The 17267-nt window shown below is 40.4% G+C and overlaps 2 protein-coding genes across 2 annotated transcripts in view; one reads left to right on the top strand and one right to left on the bottom strand.

Moving 5' to 3' along the window:
• The window catches only part of chsy3 (chondroitin sulfate synthase 3), a 45307-nt gene extending 42070 nt beyond the window's left edge, over window positions 1–3237 (bottom strand). The window contains exon 1 of the mRNA XM_036595337.1: window positions 1793–3237. Within this exon, the coding sequence (XP_036451230.1) occupies window positions 1793–2387 (595 nt within the window). The 5' untranslated portion in view covers window positions 2388–3237. The remainder of the gene's footprint in view (window positions 1–1792) is intronic.
• Window positions 2432–15373, top strand: LOC118824367 (major intrinsically disordered NOTCH2-binding receptor 1-like). Its single transcript, XM_036594458.1, has 5 exons — window positions 2432–2489; window positions 4222–4322; window positions 7366–7515; window positions 9786–10031; window positions 12840–15373. The coding sequence occupies exons 1-5, from the start codon at window positions 2432–2434 to the stop codon at window positions 13029–13031; spliced, it is 747 nt and encodes a 248-aa protein (XP_036450351.1). The 3' UTR covers window positions 13032–15373.
• Window positions 15374–17267: the final 1894 nt, after the last annotated feature.

The raw sequence follows: 17267 nt of genomic DNA, 5'->3' as shown, positions 1-17267 counted from the left end.
CTGTTCTGCAATGTCAGTGTGCCCTAAGAATCCTTATGGCAGGTTTAGCATTTCTGCTACCCTGTTTTCTTTTACTGTATTTTAATAATGTGCAAAATGCTAAACTGTTTCTTAGTTTAGGAAGTTAAATAATCGTCCAAAAACAATCACATAAACAAAAACAACAGACATTAAACTTTTAAAGGAATGAAGAGAGCTTATCAAACTAAGAAACAAATATACCATCAATGTTCATTTGTGTGGACATGTTTTACACAGCAACAATAATTTAAACTGCAATCACAGCTTATTTACGTCATAACACAGCATAGTGGGTATTTACCTATATCTAACTATATATATGCATGACAAGAGTACTGGGCACTTTGTGGGGTGGGCAATGTGATGATATCGTTACTGTGATAAATTAGGTTACAATATGCTTTTCTCAGCATATTGTGAATATCGTAAGCACTTTAACACTGACAAACTGCATCTTTCATTGCAAAGAAAGCATAATCAGTTCTGTTTAACTGAAGTTAGTGCAGCGCACCATGTGACACACTGAATACAAATTGTTGTATTGATAGTTTTGATAGTACTTTTTAAATATGGAACTTCAGATAAACTAAAGATTTTGATGCATAACGAGCACTGCGAAAATATCTTGAAGTGTTGTGATACTAGATTTTTGCCATATTGCCCACCCCTAATTTCATGTATTCCTCAATAGTCAGTCAACACTTCACTTTGCGTAGAGCAGGGGTGGGGTCCAGGACAGCTGGATTCCTGCAAAGACATGTGATTTTCCTGCTCAGACACACCTGATTCAAATCATCAGTTAATTGCCAGGTTTAGTTGGAGTGTCAGAGCAGGGAAAACTCCAGCCCTCAGTTCCCCAGCCCAGCTTTAGAGATGAAGAATTGTATTAAAAAAGATGTATATTTACCATGGTCATTGCTTATACTGTCTCAATACTGTATTAACAACACAACTAGAAGCACATTAGCAATCTTCTATTCATGGTTCACAGTCTACTGTTCATTCCTAGTTATTCTAAGTGCATCATATGATATCTGATGAAAACTTATTATATAAAGTGACTAGTCCAAGTCTAAATAAACAAAAAAGAGCACAAATACATAGTGATCAGTCATGTACCATACATATAAACTCAGTATGAGATAAAAACAGGAACTTTTTTCCAAAACTAGATGCAGTAACTCACAGGTGCCAATCCTGCTCCTGGACATCTTCCACCTTGGAGAGCTCAGACCCAACACACCCAACTCTATTATTCAGAAGACCCTAAAGGCCTTCATTAACTAGATAAGGTGTGTTAGATTAGGGTTGGAGCTAAACTCTACATTGTAGGTCTCCAGGACCTGGATTTGGCATCACCGCAGTAGATGGTCTATAAAGTACATGACATGTAGTTAAGCTTGCCTTTTTCAAAACTAACTCATGTTGAAAGTTACCGTGTTGGCAGTTCAAAAGCCTAATTTACGATGGCTTTCTGTACATCAGGAAAGTGGAGTAACCATCAAGGTAAGCCTGGTTATTTCTGCACTGAATGTACTGGGCTATTAAGATAAGGCTGAAACTTGAGGCTCTTATCTTCTCCTTATTAGAGTATGTTCACCTTCTCGTCTATGCAGTGATTCAGTGATGGCCAGCAGCTTTGGCTTAAAGTATATTTCCTTTGTCAGGAAATATGGCCATTGAATATACTGCCTGACTTATTTCACAACTTTAAATTTAGACCACACGCACAGAAAAGCAGTTTTCAAAGAAGCAGACCCCCTCATTTCACCTCTTATGTAGACATCGTCGTCTGCTCGCATGAACCACTCGTACTTGTCCAGGTAATGGTCATGCATGTACTTGAGCATCATGAAGGACTTCTTCTGAGGCGGATATGAATCATCCACCCCTGATAATGAGACTACAGGGACGGGGGCTGGCAGGGGCACCACGTCTGAGCCTTCGCTGGAGAAAAACTCCACCTTCCCCGGTATACTCCGCGTCCACGTCTTATGGGCAGCGACCGCCCTGGAGTCCAGGTACTTCTTGGCCGTCATGACCCCCACATATAGGAAGCGTTTGGGTGGAGGGTCGCCATTGCCTGTCCTGGAGGCACTCTCCTCCTCTCCCTCTTCCACCTCCTCTCTCTCCTCCCTGCGCCAAGTGCGGCCGGCCGCGGTGCTGGAGCTTCCACCGGCCTCCCAAACTTTCCCCACAGCCAAATCCCCGCCGCTGTCTCTGTGGTGCGAGCACGCCGGAGACTTTCTCTTGGCGCCGCCGTTGAGCTCTACGACGGCCGGCACGACGAACCAGGACGCGGCGGTGAAACCAAGCACGACCCCAACAACCACACTCAGCCACGGTCTCCTGGACCTCACCGCCATGGTGGTGGTGGCATCAACGGGCGGGAGACGAAGGGTACGAGCGAATGAACGTTACTGATATCCTCGGCTTGGTCGGCTTCACAGGACCGGCGAGCGAGCATGGTGAGCTAAGCTGCGGCTGAAGGGAGAAGCTCCGAGCGGGTCCTCGACGCCGAGTAAACACATGGAGGAGCGAGCGCGTTAGAAACTCTGAGGCGATGAAAGAGTTGGCGTTTTTTTCTTCCAGAGAGAAACAACGTCGCGTTTGTCCGAGCACCGCAGACGGCCATGGCTCTGCTTCTGTAAACAAAACCACATTCTTGCGGAGAAAGAAAGAAATCCTTCGGAAAATGTTTTAAGCGTCCCGCTCGGCTGAGAGAGTTGCTGGACGGTCCGTTAGAAACGTTAGAAAGAGAACGAAGCTCCAACTCTTCGTCGCCTCAGCAAAGCATTACATTTTCACTCGGCTGGTGTTTTCGGCTCACTGAGTTCACTCCCTCCTTTTCCGACTTCTTATGTGCCATAGTGATTTTAAGACTCTTTCTGGAAAAAAATGCCGACAGTTGAAGACTTCCCCCCTCAGTTTAGGTAGCCACAGCGATTCCTCCGCCACCTAGCTAACGTTAACGCATCCTCCGTCTGACTCGCCATTTTGTGTACGTTACACTTTGACAAACAGTGATACCCTAAAGAACTTAACCTACTACGCTGGTCTGACTTACATACTTTTCCCTGTTTCGACCGTTTGCTTGTCCTGGTCGCCGTGACCTCAGGATGAGCCCCCGGCAGCAAAAGTAAGGGGAGTTTTTTTTCGCTAGACTGTCACAGGGCGGAGCGAAAGAAAGCAGCCCACTGCTCCTCTTCCCAAACTGCCGTCTACAGGGAGAACCAGCGGAGCGCGGAGCTGGTGGTAGCGCTGTCCGACTCCTAACCGAACCGTTCTTTCGAACTGATTCTTTTCAATAAAACTGTCGAACCGATTCACAAGTGCAACTGAATCCACACGTTTACATCCATGTTATAGGCTGAAGGATTGCGATACAATTCGAATCACGTTTATTTACTAGTTATACTGGTTATCTACACGTCATAACTTTAGAAAATTATCGTAACAGAACACGCATTTTCACTGTAGCCGCCCTCCTATTTCTTGATGTGTTGGTGCTTTGTGTATTCATGGAATTCCTTATTAAGCAGAGGACACCAGACTCTTACTGCTTGAACAGAAAATCATTACATATGAAGAAGATAGGGGGAAAATAAACTTGATTAATCACCGAGGAACGAAAATGAATTATTGACTCGGACTTTCGATTCATTGGAACGGCAAGTTCGAAGGAGTCGGTTCGTTAAACTGAATCTATCTTCCTATTAGCAGCTTGCAGTAATCAATTAATGGAAAGTTCGATTCACCTCACCGAACCGATTCTTCCGAGATGTCAGATTTAGTGTATTGAACGTCCAGCTCAGCTGATTCATTCGCGTTCCCGGAGGGCCACAATACCATTAGCATACCAAAGTCTGTTCAAAGCCTCTCTGGCTGTACATCACACAGATCCCGTTGTGGTTTAAAATGCTTTTTTTGTGCATATCATTGTAGTTTGCCAGTCAAAAACTGCCTAGTTGCTTCATACCACGCTCTGATTTTAAAATCCCATTTTTATATGGGTGTACTTGAAGATTTGCCCCAAGACCTCACATGAACTACTTTGGCCATCTTGAGCAAATAAGAATGTACTGTTTTACAAAGGATGAAAGTGTAAATAAAGCCTGATTCGTATATTTAGAATGTGTTTTTTAATTATTATTTATTACAGATCATCTGGGTTTCCACTTTGTTTTTCATTTCCTGCAGTAAATGCCTTTTTGGCTCACCCTGTCAAAGCGCCACACCCCAGTGCCCTGCAGAGTACTCCAGGATCCCAGAGGTGCCATGTCGTCCATTCTGAGAGGCATGTAGGCCGAGCACGCCAAATTCAAGTTTTGAAGAACAATTATAGAGTTTATCCTGCTTTCACACACCCAAATCAACTCATGAAGGCAATTAGGAGATGAGTCAGAGCAGCAGAGCAGAATGTAATTAGAATGTGCCAAAGCCCAAAACATCCATCTCTCTGTCTAACTGATGTTTTATGACTTTGTCTGTCTGCCTATCTGTCTATTAGAGATTGTGCAACACCATGATTTCTTTTTTGATTCACATTTTGAAACCTTGCGTGTTTGCCAAGAGAACCCAATATCGCTTCTTTAAAAAACTGCTAAGCTTCAAAATGAGCTGTTTTCAACGGAATCACCTCAGTTCTGTCTGTCTGTCTGTCTGTTATTGCAGATGGCATGATGGCACTTTTTCTTTTCTGATACTGAAACCAATATTGCTACTAGTTTTTTAGTTTTAAAGACTCTAAATGAACTAGCACACGTTTACATCACAGAATGTCTGCCTGTTCATGTTCCAGCATGTGATCTTAGATCTGCAGATACAGACCTTCTGTAAATACTTTCTGTAAAATACAGAAAATGTGGAGTGGCCTTGTTCATTTATTATACTTCTAAACTGGGGAACTCAGCTCCCCCTTTTATCAGACAGTCCAGCTCAGTGCTCACTTTTAAGAAACATTTATAAACATATCTCTTTAACTTAGCATTGAATTTAAACTCTGTCTTTTAGTATTATCTTGTTAATTTGATCTGTCATTTTCTTATATGATTCTAAATGAATACTTATACTTTTAAGCTTTATCACCTGCCTGTAAAGCACTTTGAGCTACCACCAGCATGAAACATGCTATATGAATCAAGATTATCTATCTGTCCATCCATCCATCCATCTGATGCTTTATGACTACCCACTCTGATCTATGACACCTCAATTATCACCCAGTGCATATCGACCTCTAGTGGTAGGAAATATGTCATATCTGAAAATGCAGTAGACTACAACAAAAGGATTCAGTCCTATGCTTTTCCCCCTAAGGACTTCAGCAGTCGTTTTCCAAAACAGCTGAAACTGTAAAAGTCTTGTGATACTGTGTATAATATACACATTGACTTGGTTGAAATTCGTGCTATAAAAGTCAGGCATCACAAAGGCCTCTGTTTCTAGCACACTGGGAAGTTGCTTAAATGGAGAGATTGGCTCAACAGGAATGAAATATGTTACATCAACATAATAAGTATGTGTAAGTACTCAAGTTGATGTAACACACAGTGTATGGCCAAAAGTATGCAGACACTACTAATTACTGAGTTCAGTTTTTTCAGCCACACCCATTGTTAACTGCAGTGTAAAATCAGGCACATAGCCATGCAATCTCCAATGACAGACACTGTCAGCAGAATGGGTCATACTGAAAAGCTTAGTGACTTTAAACATGGCACTGCCATAGGATGCCACATTGGTCACAAGTCACTTTATGACTTTGCCAGATCTTCCCTGGTCAACTGTAAGCACTATTATTTTCACATGGAAGCATCTAGGAGCAGTGACAACTCAGCCATGAAGCAAACATATAGAGCAGGGCTGCAGAGTGCTGGACCACGTAGCACGTAAAAATCATCTGACTGCCCATGGAAGCAACATCAGCACAAGAACTGTGCATCGGGAGCTTTGTTAAATGGGTTTCCATGGCTGAGCAGCAGAACACAAGCCTAAGATCACTATGTACGAGTGTAGTGATGAATGATGCTTCACTATCTGGCAGTCTGATGGATAAATCTGGGTTTGGACAGTGCCAGAAGAACGTTACCTATAGGAATGCATAGTGCTAACAGTAAAGTTTGGTGGAGAAGGGAGTTGTTTTTCAGGGTTCAGTTCCAGCGAAGGGTAATGTTTATGCATACAAAGACATTTTAGACAATTATATGCTTCCAGCTTTGTGGCCAGCAGTATGTAGAAGGCTCTTTCCTGTTCCAGCATGTCTGTGCCCCTGTGCACAAAGCGAGCTCCATGAAGACATGGTGTGGGGTGGAGTTACTCCAGTGGTCTGCACAGAGCCCTGACCTCAACCCCACTGAACAATTTTGGAATTAATTAGAACGGAACCCAGGCCTTCTCATCAAACATCTGTGCCTATCCTCACAAATGCTCTTTTGAGTGAATGGGAACAAATTCACAAAGACACACTCCAAAATTCTGTGGAAAGTCTTCTCAGTCCAGTGGAGGCTGTTATAGCTGCAAAGGGGCGTCAACTCCATGTTAATGCTCATGATTTTGGAATGGGGTGTCCAACAAGCTCACATAGGTGCGATGGTCAGGTGTACATACACTTTTGGCCCTATTGGCCCTATAGTGTATTTAATTTGTGTGGAACTGATTACAGTGGATCTACTGTGTTCAGCAACTCTTCTCATGCAACCCCCCCAAAGCCCTTTCAATTTTTCAGGTGTATCCCACTTTCAGGATACGTGAACTGAGGGAATTTCCTAGTTAAAACTCTTGGTACTATTGTGGCATCACTATAGGAGATAAATAGGTATGTTTACAACAGATGTAGCACTGGTTATACTTTTCATTTTGGCCATAATGCCTCTTAAACCTCATGAACTCCAGGCCTACTGTTCAGTTATTGATATTAAAATGTGTTGCTCAGTAACTACTGTGAAAATAATATTGTCACTATCGTATCAAAATCTCCATTGTGAATATTTTGTGTTAAATGGACCAGTAAAAATGGACATTTGTTCTCCTTTTTCCTGTAAAGTTACCATTTTGAGATAAAAGGCTTTGTTACAAAAGTGATAATATGTAAGTTATGTAGTTATGAGAGTGGAAAAGTGAAGTATGGGATCATATGTGGACACTTGGTTTCCTTTAAAGCCTTAATCAGTAGCCTGTGGGTGCGGCATGACTCCCCGCTTTTCTTCCTCTGCTCAGCAGTATGGGTTATGTTAACCAGGCCGCTGAGGTTAGATAGGGTTACACACACCTGCTTCTTCATTAATAAGTCATTAGTGCAGTCAGACTGAGTCAGACTCAGAAGGCCACTGTATCTGGGCGAAGAACATGGACATCACCGTTCTCCCCAACAATAACCATCCAGAGAAATTCCTCCAGCTGGATGTGGGGATGCTACCAGCCACCCACGGCATGTTCCAGATTGGGGCAGCACTCTCTGGCCAGAGGCAGTGGCAGAACAGAGTGTATTCACAGGTAGGTGCTGATATTTAAAAGCTAAACAGCTTAGCAGCTTCATCAACACAACAGGAGGGGCCGAGACAATCTGACAGGTCAGTGGTTATTTGAAAACTTATTCATGCTAATTTAGACGCCCAGTAGATTTTTATTCTGATCTTTGTTTTATCACAGAAAAATTAAGTGACACCATTTACTTAAACACCTCCAGTACTGTGCAAAATCAGAGACCACCCTTCTTTTTTTTATTTTGAGTCAAAACGACCTTAAGTTACTGACTTTTTACTCTCAGGGAAAAAGTAGAAAACATATCAATACCATCAAAACAAAACCTTGTATCTCCAAAATGGCAACTTTACAGGAAAAAAAAAACATTACTGATTATGGAAATTAATGTAAAAATAGTTTTTCCAATTGTAAAATTCTTTCTGTTGGTTCATTCATCATGAAAATTTCACGCAAGGTAAAGGTCAGCTAGTGTTTTCAAAGAATGGTACAGGGGTTTGTTACAACAGCAATGATATATTAAACAGAGAATTACACAGAAGACTCACCAACTACTGTTTCCACTCTTTATGTTTATTACGGCTTCCATTCTTTTCAGAAGTCTTGCTTTCAGTTTTTCAAAGAAATCTGCAGGAATATTTTTTTCACACCTCCAAAGTTCAGTCTTTGAAGTTGGTTGCACTTTCTGCTTCTTGCCTTTCAGACACATTCATTGATGTTGAGGTCAGTCCATTGTTTCAGTAACAGCTTTTTGACAGCTACATGTCCTTTCAGACTCATAGTGTTGGGCTGTCTTTTCTCAGTGGAAGGATGGACAGAAGCACCTGTGGATTTTTTCAGATGTGAAGCAGGAGTGAAGCTTGATTTTCTCTCAAAGCTGAAAGCTTTAAATACTGTTTGTCTAATGGTGGCAGTTTTGGTGTCTACCAGGTCTTGCATGATTGTTTTCCTTTCAATATACAAGTGGATAATTTTATCTTGGACAAAAATGAATAACTTGTACTTAATTTTGACCGGAAATTAAACAAATGAAGGGTGGTCTCTGACTGCTGGACAGTGCTGCACATTAAAGGTATACTTTTTTCAACCTTTTTCAACCTGCTTTCAATCTGGCACATCTGTATCATATGGTTGATGGATGAACAGCAAAAAGAACCAGTTGACTCAAAATACTCCTATAATAAAGTCAATGGGCAGTTGCTTCAGTCCAAAAATGTAAGGCAATTAGTTTCTTTGAAAAATAAATATAAACAAGAACTGAGTACACCTGAACTTTAGGTTGAGATCCTATTTACAATTAAGATGAGATACAGTTGTTTGTTTTCAGGGTGAGTGTCTTGAAGATTGTGTAAGGAATATTCTCAGATATATTTGGGCCTGTTTGGACCTGTGTCATAGGAATGCACTATTTTATCATAACTAAATATAAGTAATCGCAACATTAGGTTTTACTGGGTGCATCATATCTTTTCTGGTGTGAAATATGGCTTTAGTTTTGAGAGAAATCTCTTTGTTGAACAGACCTGCACTGATGCAAACCCACATCAGAGACTGAGCAGCGGTCATGGTGCAGCATTTATTGAAACAGATCAAAATTTTATTCCCTGTGCAGAGACTTAAAAAAAACAACAAAAAAGCACCTTTCACTGGAGACTTCTAACTCTAAGTTACACATAGCGATCAAGGCTCAGTCTGGGTGAATAAGGGTGTTTCTCAGCCCCGTGTGAAATCTGTCTCGTTGCAAGATATGTGCTTGTTGCTACAGGCTTTCATCACTTATGCAACAGTGTTTACAGAGAGATCATTCAGAGTGCGCCACCCTTATGGAGCATATTTTATTCATCATGTTCAGAAAGCCCTCCATTCTGTCGCTAACAAAGCCAGACAAGTGTTCCTTTGGCATTTCCAGCACTTAGGGCCTAAAGCACTTAGGGCCTCAGCAGTTAAAGGGCCTAAATCGTGGAATATTGAAATTTAGCTGTACAGGGATTCGGCCCTCCAGGACCAGAGTTCCCACCTCTGTCCTAACCCGTACAGTTCATATAAGGAACTATATTAGCATATATGACCACTCCTTTAGCCTACTGAAATGTAGCCCACCCATTCATGTTGAAGTGCTGAGGAGTGTTATTACTGCAAGCATTTTTAAAAATGGCAATGATGAATCACTGTAGTCTTCCAAAGGAACCACAAATCCAAAGGGAGTAGCTGAAACTGTCCTGATGTCCCTGTCCTTTTCAATCCGAGCTTAACAGTTTGTTCTGGACGTTTGTTCTGTACAGAGAGAGCGGAGGGGGCTGAGAGGCACAGAAGGTCAGCGGCCTCCAGTTGTCAGCCTGGAGTTCAGAGACCGCGAGCTGGAGCAGCACATCACACCACTCACTCTGAAACCAAAGATCAAAAAGAACCCCCTCTACATGGACATACGGACTGCTGAAGCTGAGGAGAACCACAGGACCAAACCCTCCTGGACCATCGAGGACTATGATAGACACGCAATGCATGGCAACCTAGCAGAGTATCTACAGGTACAGAGTGGTAGTATTTGGAGCCTAAAAGAACAAAACCAACACTGAAAACTGGACTGAGCAGCAAGTTGTTCGGTAGCTTAAGTTCCTATTAAACAGTGAAGGATCATTTACGAAAAAATGTACACAACTTTACCCTTATCCTAAATGTAGCCAGTCAGCTAACCTATGTTTAGTGTCTGATGTTTCCTTCTTTAGCTTTGTGCTGGTCTTCCAGATGTTGCTACTACTGCCATTAGCTCTGCAACATGATTTTGATTTTTTGGATGACAGCATGTTGTACACTGTTAGGAACCACATAAGTAAGTCTATCATAGATCACTTAATCTTGAGGCGAGTGTGCGGAATTAGGCATGCTAATTAACAGGATTAATGAGTTGAAGTTTCCATTACTTTTCAGCTACATTAGACTCAATGATCCAGTGCATAACCTAAAAGCAAACTTCAGACACCAAATATGTCTTAGATGAATAACTACATTTGGGATAAGACAAAAAAAGTGTAAATTAGATTTTGCGCCAAACTATTTCTTTAACAGATGTAAATACCTGTCTATATTCAGTCATAATACTATTGTAATTACTGCTGGAGCAAATATGTGTTAAGGCAAAAGTTTTAATATGAGTAAATGGCACAGTTGGACAGGACAGAGGACAGATAAAGCCAGTGACAATCAATACTGGTGTTATCAGTTCACACTGTTACTTGATGCTTTAAAGTTTAAATGTCACCAGATGTAATGTCACCCAACCAATCCAGGATAAGGAGTCTTAAGAGGAATGGGATAGTCCAGAAAACCAGGCTCCCTGTCCGAGCCACAGAGTTCATATACAGAACTGAGCTGTTTTGAATCCATCATGGTTTTGCAGTCCAAACCATGAACATATTTACCTATTACCTCTTCAGCCTACAGCAGTTTAGCCCCGCCCTTTCACGTTGAAGTGATACAGAGTGTTGTTAACTGCAGGAAGTCTGTAGAGCAGGGGTGTCCAGTCTTATTCGCAGAGGGCCGGTGTGGCTGCAGGTTTTCACTCCAACAAAGCAGGAGGTCACCTGACGAAATGTTTGAAGACTAAGACCAACTGATTAAACACATAGAATCAGGTGTACTTCAGCTTGTTTGGAGTGAAAACCTGCAGCCACACCGGCCCTTTGCGGATAAGATTGGACACTCCTGAGTGGATGATATGGATATATGCTGTTCCTGACTGTCGGGAAGCAAACTGTCAGCGTTTATAGATTTCCAGAGGAAGAAAAATATGTTCTAATTTTAATATGGTAATATAAAGAGATTTAGTACCAGTAATTTTGGACCATTTTATAGTCCATTCATCATGAAAAGTTCACACAACTTGAAGAGGAACTGCAGTTTTCAAATGGTGTGAAAAATGGTGTAAAAAAACAAACACAAACAAAAGTTTTGTAATCAAAAACCAAGACATCAGGTCTCAACGTTTCAGGGGTTCGACTGAGAATATCAGAATGAATATAATGGGAACAGCCATAACTGCTGGAAGCTTTATTGTGTTTCACTCTACTCCAGATGCACACTCAGCAGGATGATGATGACAGTAACGCTCGTAATTACATAGTCATAACTTTAAAATGCACACGACAAATCAAAAGCAGTGTAATTTAAATTCCAGTCACGCTGAGTTCTGCATTCATATTATCATTATGCTAGAGCATGTACTTAGCATAGCTGGGGTTATTTGGATCCAGGAACATTTTCACTATGGAGTTAAACCGAGAAATCACTTATAAAATGAAAGGAAAATTGTCAAATGTTAGCTTCAGGCTCATGACGAACAAAAGTTGATTCCACAGGTGTACTGATATTAAAAAGGAATTAATTTTTAGACATATGCTAATACATACGTACTGGCCACTTTATTCCCTTGTATCTACACTCACTGTCCATTTTATCAGGTCCACTTACCATATGCAGTGAACAAAAGTCATAGCCCACCCTTTATTTATTTCATTACTAGTTAAAACAGCCATCAAGTACAAGTGCTTATGAAAAAAAAGCAGAAAGCATATAATTAACAGAAGACTAAAGCCATCAACAACAAATAATCTGCATTTTTCTCATCTCTAATGTTCAGTCATAGAAGTTGGTTGCATTTTCTGCTCCTCACCACCCAAGTAATCCCAAACACATTCAGTGATGTTGAGGTCTGGACTCAGTTGAAGTCTGGACTTAATTGTACATTAAACAAAAAAGCTGCCGGCCTTTTCAGAACAATGCACTTGTCAATTTCCTTTTCTCAGTAACAGCTTCTTAACAGCTGCACGTTCTTTCAGACCCATAGTTGTCTTCCTACCTCCTAAAAACTTGTATTATTGTATGGCTTCTGTGACTGAGCCCTCAAAATCCCTATATACTAAGGCTTATTATTCAGGTTAATGGCTGTTTTGACTGGAACTTAAATAAATGAACAGTGGTCTCTGAATGTGTACTGTAGGTGCATGTTGCAGTTAATATCTACAATAGCAGATATTATTCCATCTGTTTCATGTGCTCATCAATGGTCAGGACCCCCACAGGACCACTGTTGTGCAGGTATTATATAGGAGGTGGATTTTCCTCAGCACTGCATTAACGCTGACGTGATAGTGGCTTATTAGTAACGTGGCCAGTGGGTGTATACGCTAACGATTAGTTTGTGAAACATATGATCAGCCCTCTGTGGTAAGATGATTCACTAGAAAGAAAGCAGTGATTTGTCTGAGTGATCATGTGTGTGATTTGGAATATGGTCTTGCTCCTTCATGTTGAATTCACATAAATCTGTTCTGTTCTAGGAAGACCCTAGGAAACTGAACTTTTGGCTGGAAGATCTCTACACCCCAGGCTTCGACTCCCTGCTGAAGAAGAAGGAAGCAGAACTGAAAAGGAACAAAATCTGTAAAATATTGACTTCGGTCATTCTGTCTGTTTGTGTAGTTGTGATTATTATCACGGTGCCAATTGTGGTGACACAAAGAAAAAACTGATTTATAAAATCACAATAGAACTGACGTCTGAGCAACAGCTTATCTCATAGCTCAGTTCATTTGCAATGCACCTTCTACCATCACACAGATCATTACACAGGCCTCTCTGTGCCTCCACTACTTGGGCCTACAAGGTTCTAATTTAAACCAGTATAAATCCTGATGGTGGTATAAGGAAAAGCAGCACCACCAACTTGACCAGTAACCGTCAAAAAACCTAAAATTATATTGCTGCTTTTTTTTCTTTTGGTTTCTTTGTGTTTGACCTTTTCTGATTATAAAGATTATGGTTGAAGGAAAGCAAGAACTGAATGGATTAATCAATAGGCAAACCTATATGTTTAATACATGTTTTGCCATTTCTTGCATCTGACAAGGATAAAGGCTCATCACAATACAAGCTACTGTGACAGAGAAACACTTACCTAGAACTCCAAACAGCTGCAGTGGTGGCACAGGTGAATGGTCAATAACTGAATTAAGATTTCGGCCAAATAAAACACCAGACATTTATAAGTGCATAAATGTTTAATTAAGGCCATACATTTTTCAATTATCCAAGCTGGTAATGTATTGAAATACAGTTCACAGATTATACTTCATGAATGTTTGTCCATTGCAGTTGGGCTATTATGGAAATTTGATAAATATGATAAATGTTTATAGCGCTGCATCCTGTAGGACTAAAATACACAACAGCTCAAACGTTTGGAATCAATGTTTTCAATAGTGGCCTGCCCAACCAATGTCTTTGTGAGTATGTTCATCAAATGATTTTACTACGAAGCTATTATTGGGCAACTTTATTGAGCAATTTACTGTAGGGCAGCACTCATAATGCTTTATGACACCTACCAGGTTTAAACCTTCCACTTTTTGCCCCTGATGAAGTCCTTTGGTGTGTTTAGGGTCATTGTCTTGCTGGGTGAAGCTCCTCCCGAGTAGACTGGATGTACTTTTCTCTGAACAGGCAGACAGAATGTTTGCCTAGACTTCTGACTTCATGAGATACATCATCAATAAGGATTCTGGCTGCTGGTTCCCGAAGCAGCCATGCAAGACCAGGCCATCACACTACCTCCACCATGCTTTACTGATGAGCTGGTATGTTTTGGATCATGAGCAGATGCTTTCTTTCTCTACACTTTACCGTTTCCATCAGTTTGGTCAAGATTAATCTTGGTCTCAGCAGTTTATAAAACTGATGCGTAACTTTTGTGGCTCATCTCTTTATTTCTTTGCAAATTCCAATCTGGCCTTTCCGATTCTTACTGCTGATGAGTTGTTTGCATCTTGTGGTATGGCCTCTATATTTCTGCTCTCTTAGTCTTCTTTGAACTGTGGATTGCGGTCCCTTTACCCCTGCACTGTGGAGGTTAGTGGTGATGTCACTGTTGTTTTTTGGCTTTTCGTCACAGCTCTCACACAGTTCCTTTCTTTTTCAGGACATTCAGGACAAATTGTTGTGTTATGCCCAATGCTTCTGCAAAGGCTCTGCTCGATTTTTCCTCTTTTCTCCGCTTCAAAATAGCTCGCTTTTCGCCAATAGACAGCTTTCTGGTCTTCATGTTGGTTTATCCTTTTTAAGAACAAATGCAGTCTTCACAGGTGAAACCCAGGGTTTAAACCAAGACTAGACATTCAGAGCTGTTACCTGTTCAAAAATCAATCTAACAGGGCAAACCAGGGCAACAAGAAATGCAGTGTCCCAAAAAATTGACATCATTTGAGATGTGAATATCTGAGTAACTCCATGTCCTGGGCAAACGAAATTAAATAGGCTTCATGTTGAACAATACAAGATTTATTTATCAAAATTCGAACAAGAAATTCAGACGGATGTAGATTTTATAACTGATTTCACAAAGCTTCAGAAATGTAATATCTTCCGTTACTGGTGGTCGTCCAGATCCCTTCGCCCACAGACAGCCTTCCTCTTTGAATTTTTTGTGCCATGTCCAAATCTGCTTTCCAGTTACTGCATTTTTATTGAATTTTTTCGAAAATGCACGCTGCATGACTGTGTTCGTGCATATTCTAACACACAAAATGCCTTTTCATTTCTAGTGAAGGCCATTCTTCAACCAGAAAATAAAACATTAAAAATTAAACTTGGTTAGTTTTACACATTTTGTTAAAATTTGAGATAATTTGAGGGACAACTGGCTGTTATTACACTACGAAATTGTCATTTTTTTTGGGGACACCCTGTACATGTCAGTCACAAGTCCCAACATTGTTGCTCACTTGAAAAATGGGTGGGTTTAAATAAGAGGTGCCATGTTTTAAGTTGTTTAATACATCTAAATATAAATATCAGGAAATAAAAGCTGAAATTATGATCTGTTGTCTCGATTTTTTGATACTAAACCCAAATGTCTTCAGTGTATATAACAAAAAGAGTTGACCTCGCCATTAGAATACTTTCGGGGAAGACTGTAAGTCAGTTGTCAAGTCATTTCACCACAAAAAGTGTCATGACACAACCTAACATTAGGAAAAAAACACTGTTACTCGAAACAGGTGTTACGTCAACATGACATCATAGTTTGCAAATGCAACCTTTATGACAAATGATGTCTATAAATGTACATGCAGGTCTATGTCAGTTGTCATGAAGGGCTTATGTAGGTGTCATGTAGCCTTATGAACACTACCTTACACAAAAGTGCTACTAAAAATTTTATATGTAGCCAAAACAAATATAGCTGTAGATGATAAAGTGTCTGAGAAAGCTGTACAGTGACAAGAATGAAGATATTGCATTGGTGTTAAATTTAGTAACATACTATATAGTAAAGAAATATACTGTATTATTTCTCATTTTTCCTCATCAGTTCCCAAAAAAACTTTAAATACCAAAGACAGAACAAGTGATTAATTTTATACATTATAGATTCTTAAAAATGTACATTGCACTGCATTATTGATGTTGCTCTTGTTGAATTAAGCAAAAATATGTATAAAACATAAGTTTCCCAGATTATTACGCAGCAGTGAATAGCCATGGTTCTTTTTTCATTATGTTCCTCTTAAATCACAGCGAGCAGAAACAGCCACTGTCAGTTTGAACGGTGTTATTATCTTGTCACTGAGACAAATGAGGACAGATTGTGCTGTGTTATCTCTCTTTCACACACACACAGACAGACCTTGATGATGTACTTCACAGTCCAACTACTCTATTTGTCAAGACGCAATTAAATATTTTGTATGAAAGTGATTGCATTATCCTATTCATGATGACCTACTTCCCACTCAGTTCAGTCACAGGAAACCAGACCTACACAAATTTGCGGACTTTTAATTCATTAAGCAATTTCACTTCCCAGGTCTGGGAGTAATTCTTCATATTTATCTTTAAAACTGCCCTTGAAAGTTTTAAAAGGTTAGACAGAAAACAAACAGAAACAACTTAACTTGTGGTCATCTCCTTGTTTTCAGCTTGCAGATGTACTGATGGAGGTAGGCAGGTTGTGCTTCTGCCCTTCTACTCTCTTAAAATGCTGATATTCAGCACTGAAACAGAGCCACCAAAGATCAGATACACACTAAAGGCTTCAGCATTCTGTCCTGCAGAGGACACAGTGTGAGCTGTTGGCTTTAGACTGTTGCAGCCTTCAAACAGGCCTCTGACAGTGAGGTAGCCAGCATCATACCCAAATAAGAAATGCAGAGTCTAGGCCGTTTTTCTTACTGGAAAACCTGAATGGCATTTTTTGAAAATTGTCACAGCCTGTGGTAAACAGAAGTGTTCCAAAGCCTTCTTACAGTTTGTTTAACTATTTTTCACTCATAGATCAACAAAACAAACAAATATGTTCTGTTGACAAATATGTTTTGGATGTAATTTTGGTCTTTTATCATCACTTATGTGAGTTTCTACATAGAGTTTTACTGTTTTGTCAGCTAGGCCCAACAGAACACGCTTTAAAGCCGGGGTGCCCATACTTTTATGGCTTGATATCTACTTTTTCCAGTGGACAGGTCATCATAATCTACCTTTTACAAAAATTTGGCCTCATCCTTATTCTGAAGACTTCGTCATCATAGTTTCTGGGTATAGTTTGAAAATGCCTCTCAACTTTCCCCTTCTTTGGAACTGCTATGGCTACTTGGCAAATCAAGCAGATGCACTCAAAGTCTGACACTGTAAAAAAAAAAGAAAAAAAGGAAAATAGTCCTCCTCCCGCTCTGCATGGAAGAGGTAAGTTTTCGGTTGCTTTGTGCGAGACC

This window comes from Colossoma macropomum, unplaced genomic scaffold (assembly GCF_904425465.1).
Source record: "Colossoma macropomum unplaced genomic scaffold, Colossoma_macropomum, whole genome shotgun sequence".
Taxonomy (NCBI): Eukaryota; Metazoa; Chordata; class Actinopteri; order Characiformes; family Serrasalmidae; genus Colossoma; species Colossoma macropomum.
This window is presented reverse-complemented; position numbering and strand designations above follow the sequence as displayed.

What these genes read in the sequence shown, in the direction of transcription:
- LOC118824367 (XM_036594458.1), top strand. Translation starts at nt 2,432, where the DNA reads ATGAACGTTACTGATATCCTCGGCTTGGTCGGCTTCACAGGACCGGCG. An exon ending in TCGTCCATTCTGAGAGGCAT is followed by an intron (nt 4,323 to 7,365) that starts GTAGGCCGAGCA and finishes ATCTGGGCGAAG; the next exon opens with AACATGGACATCACCGTTCT. An exon ending in AGAACAGAGTGTATTCACAG is followed by an intron (nt 7,516 to 9,785) that starts GTAGGTGCTGAT and finishes TGTTCTGTACAG; the next exon opens with AGAGAGCGGAGGGGGCTGAG.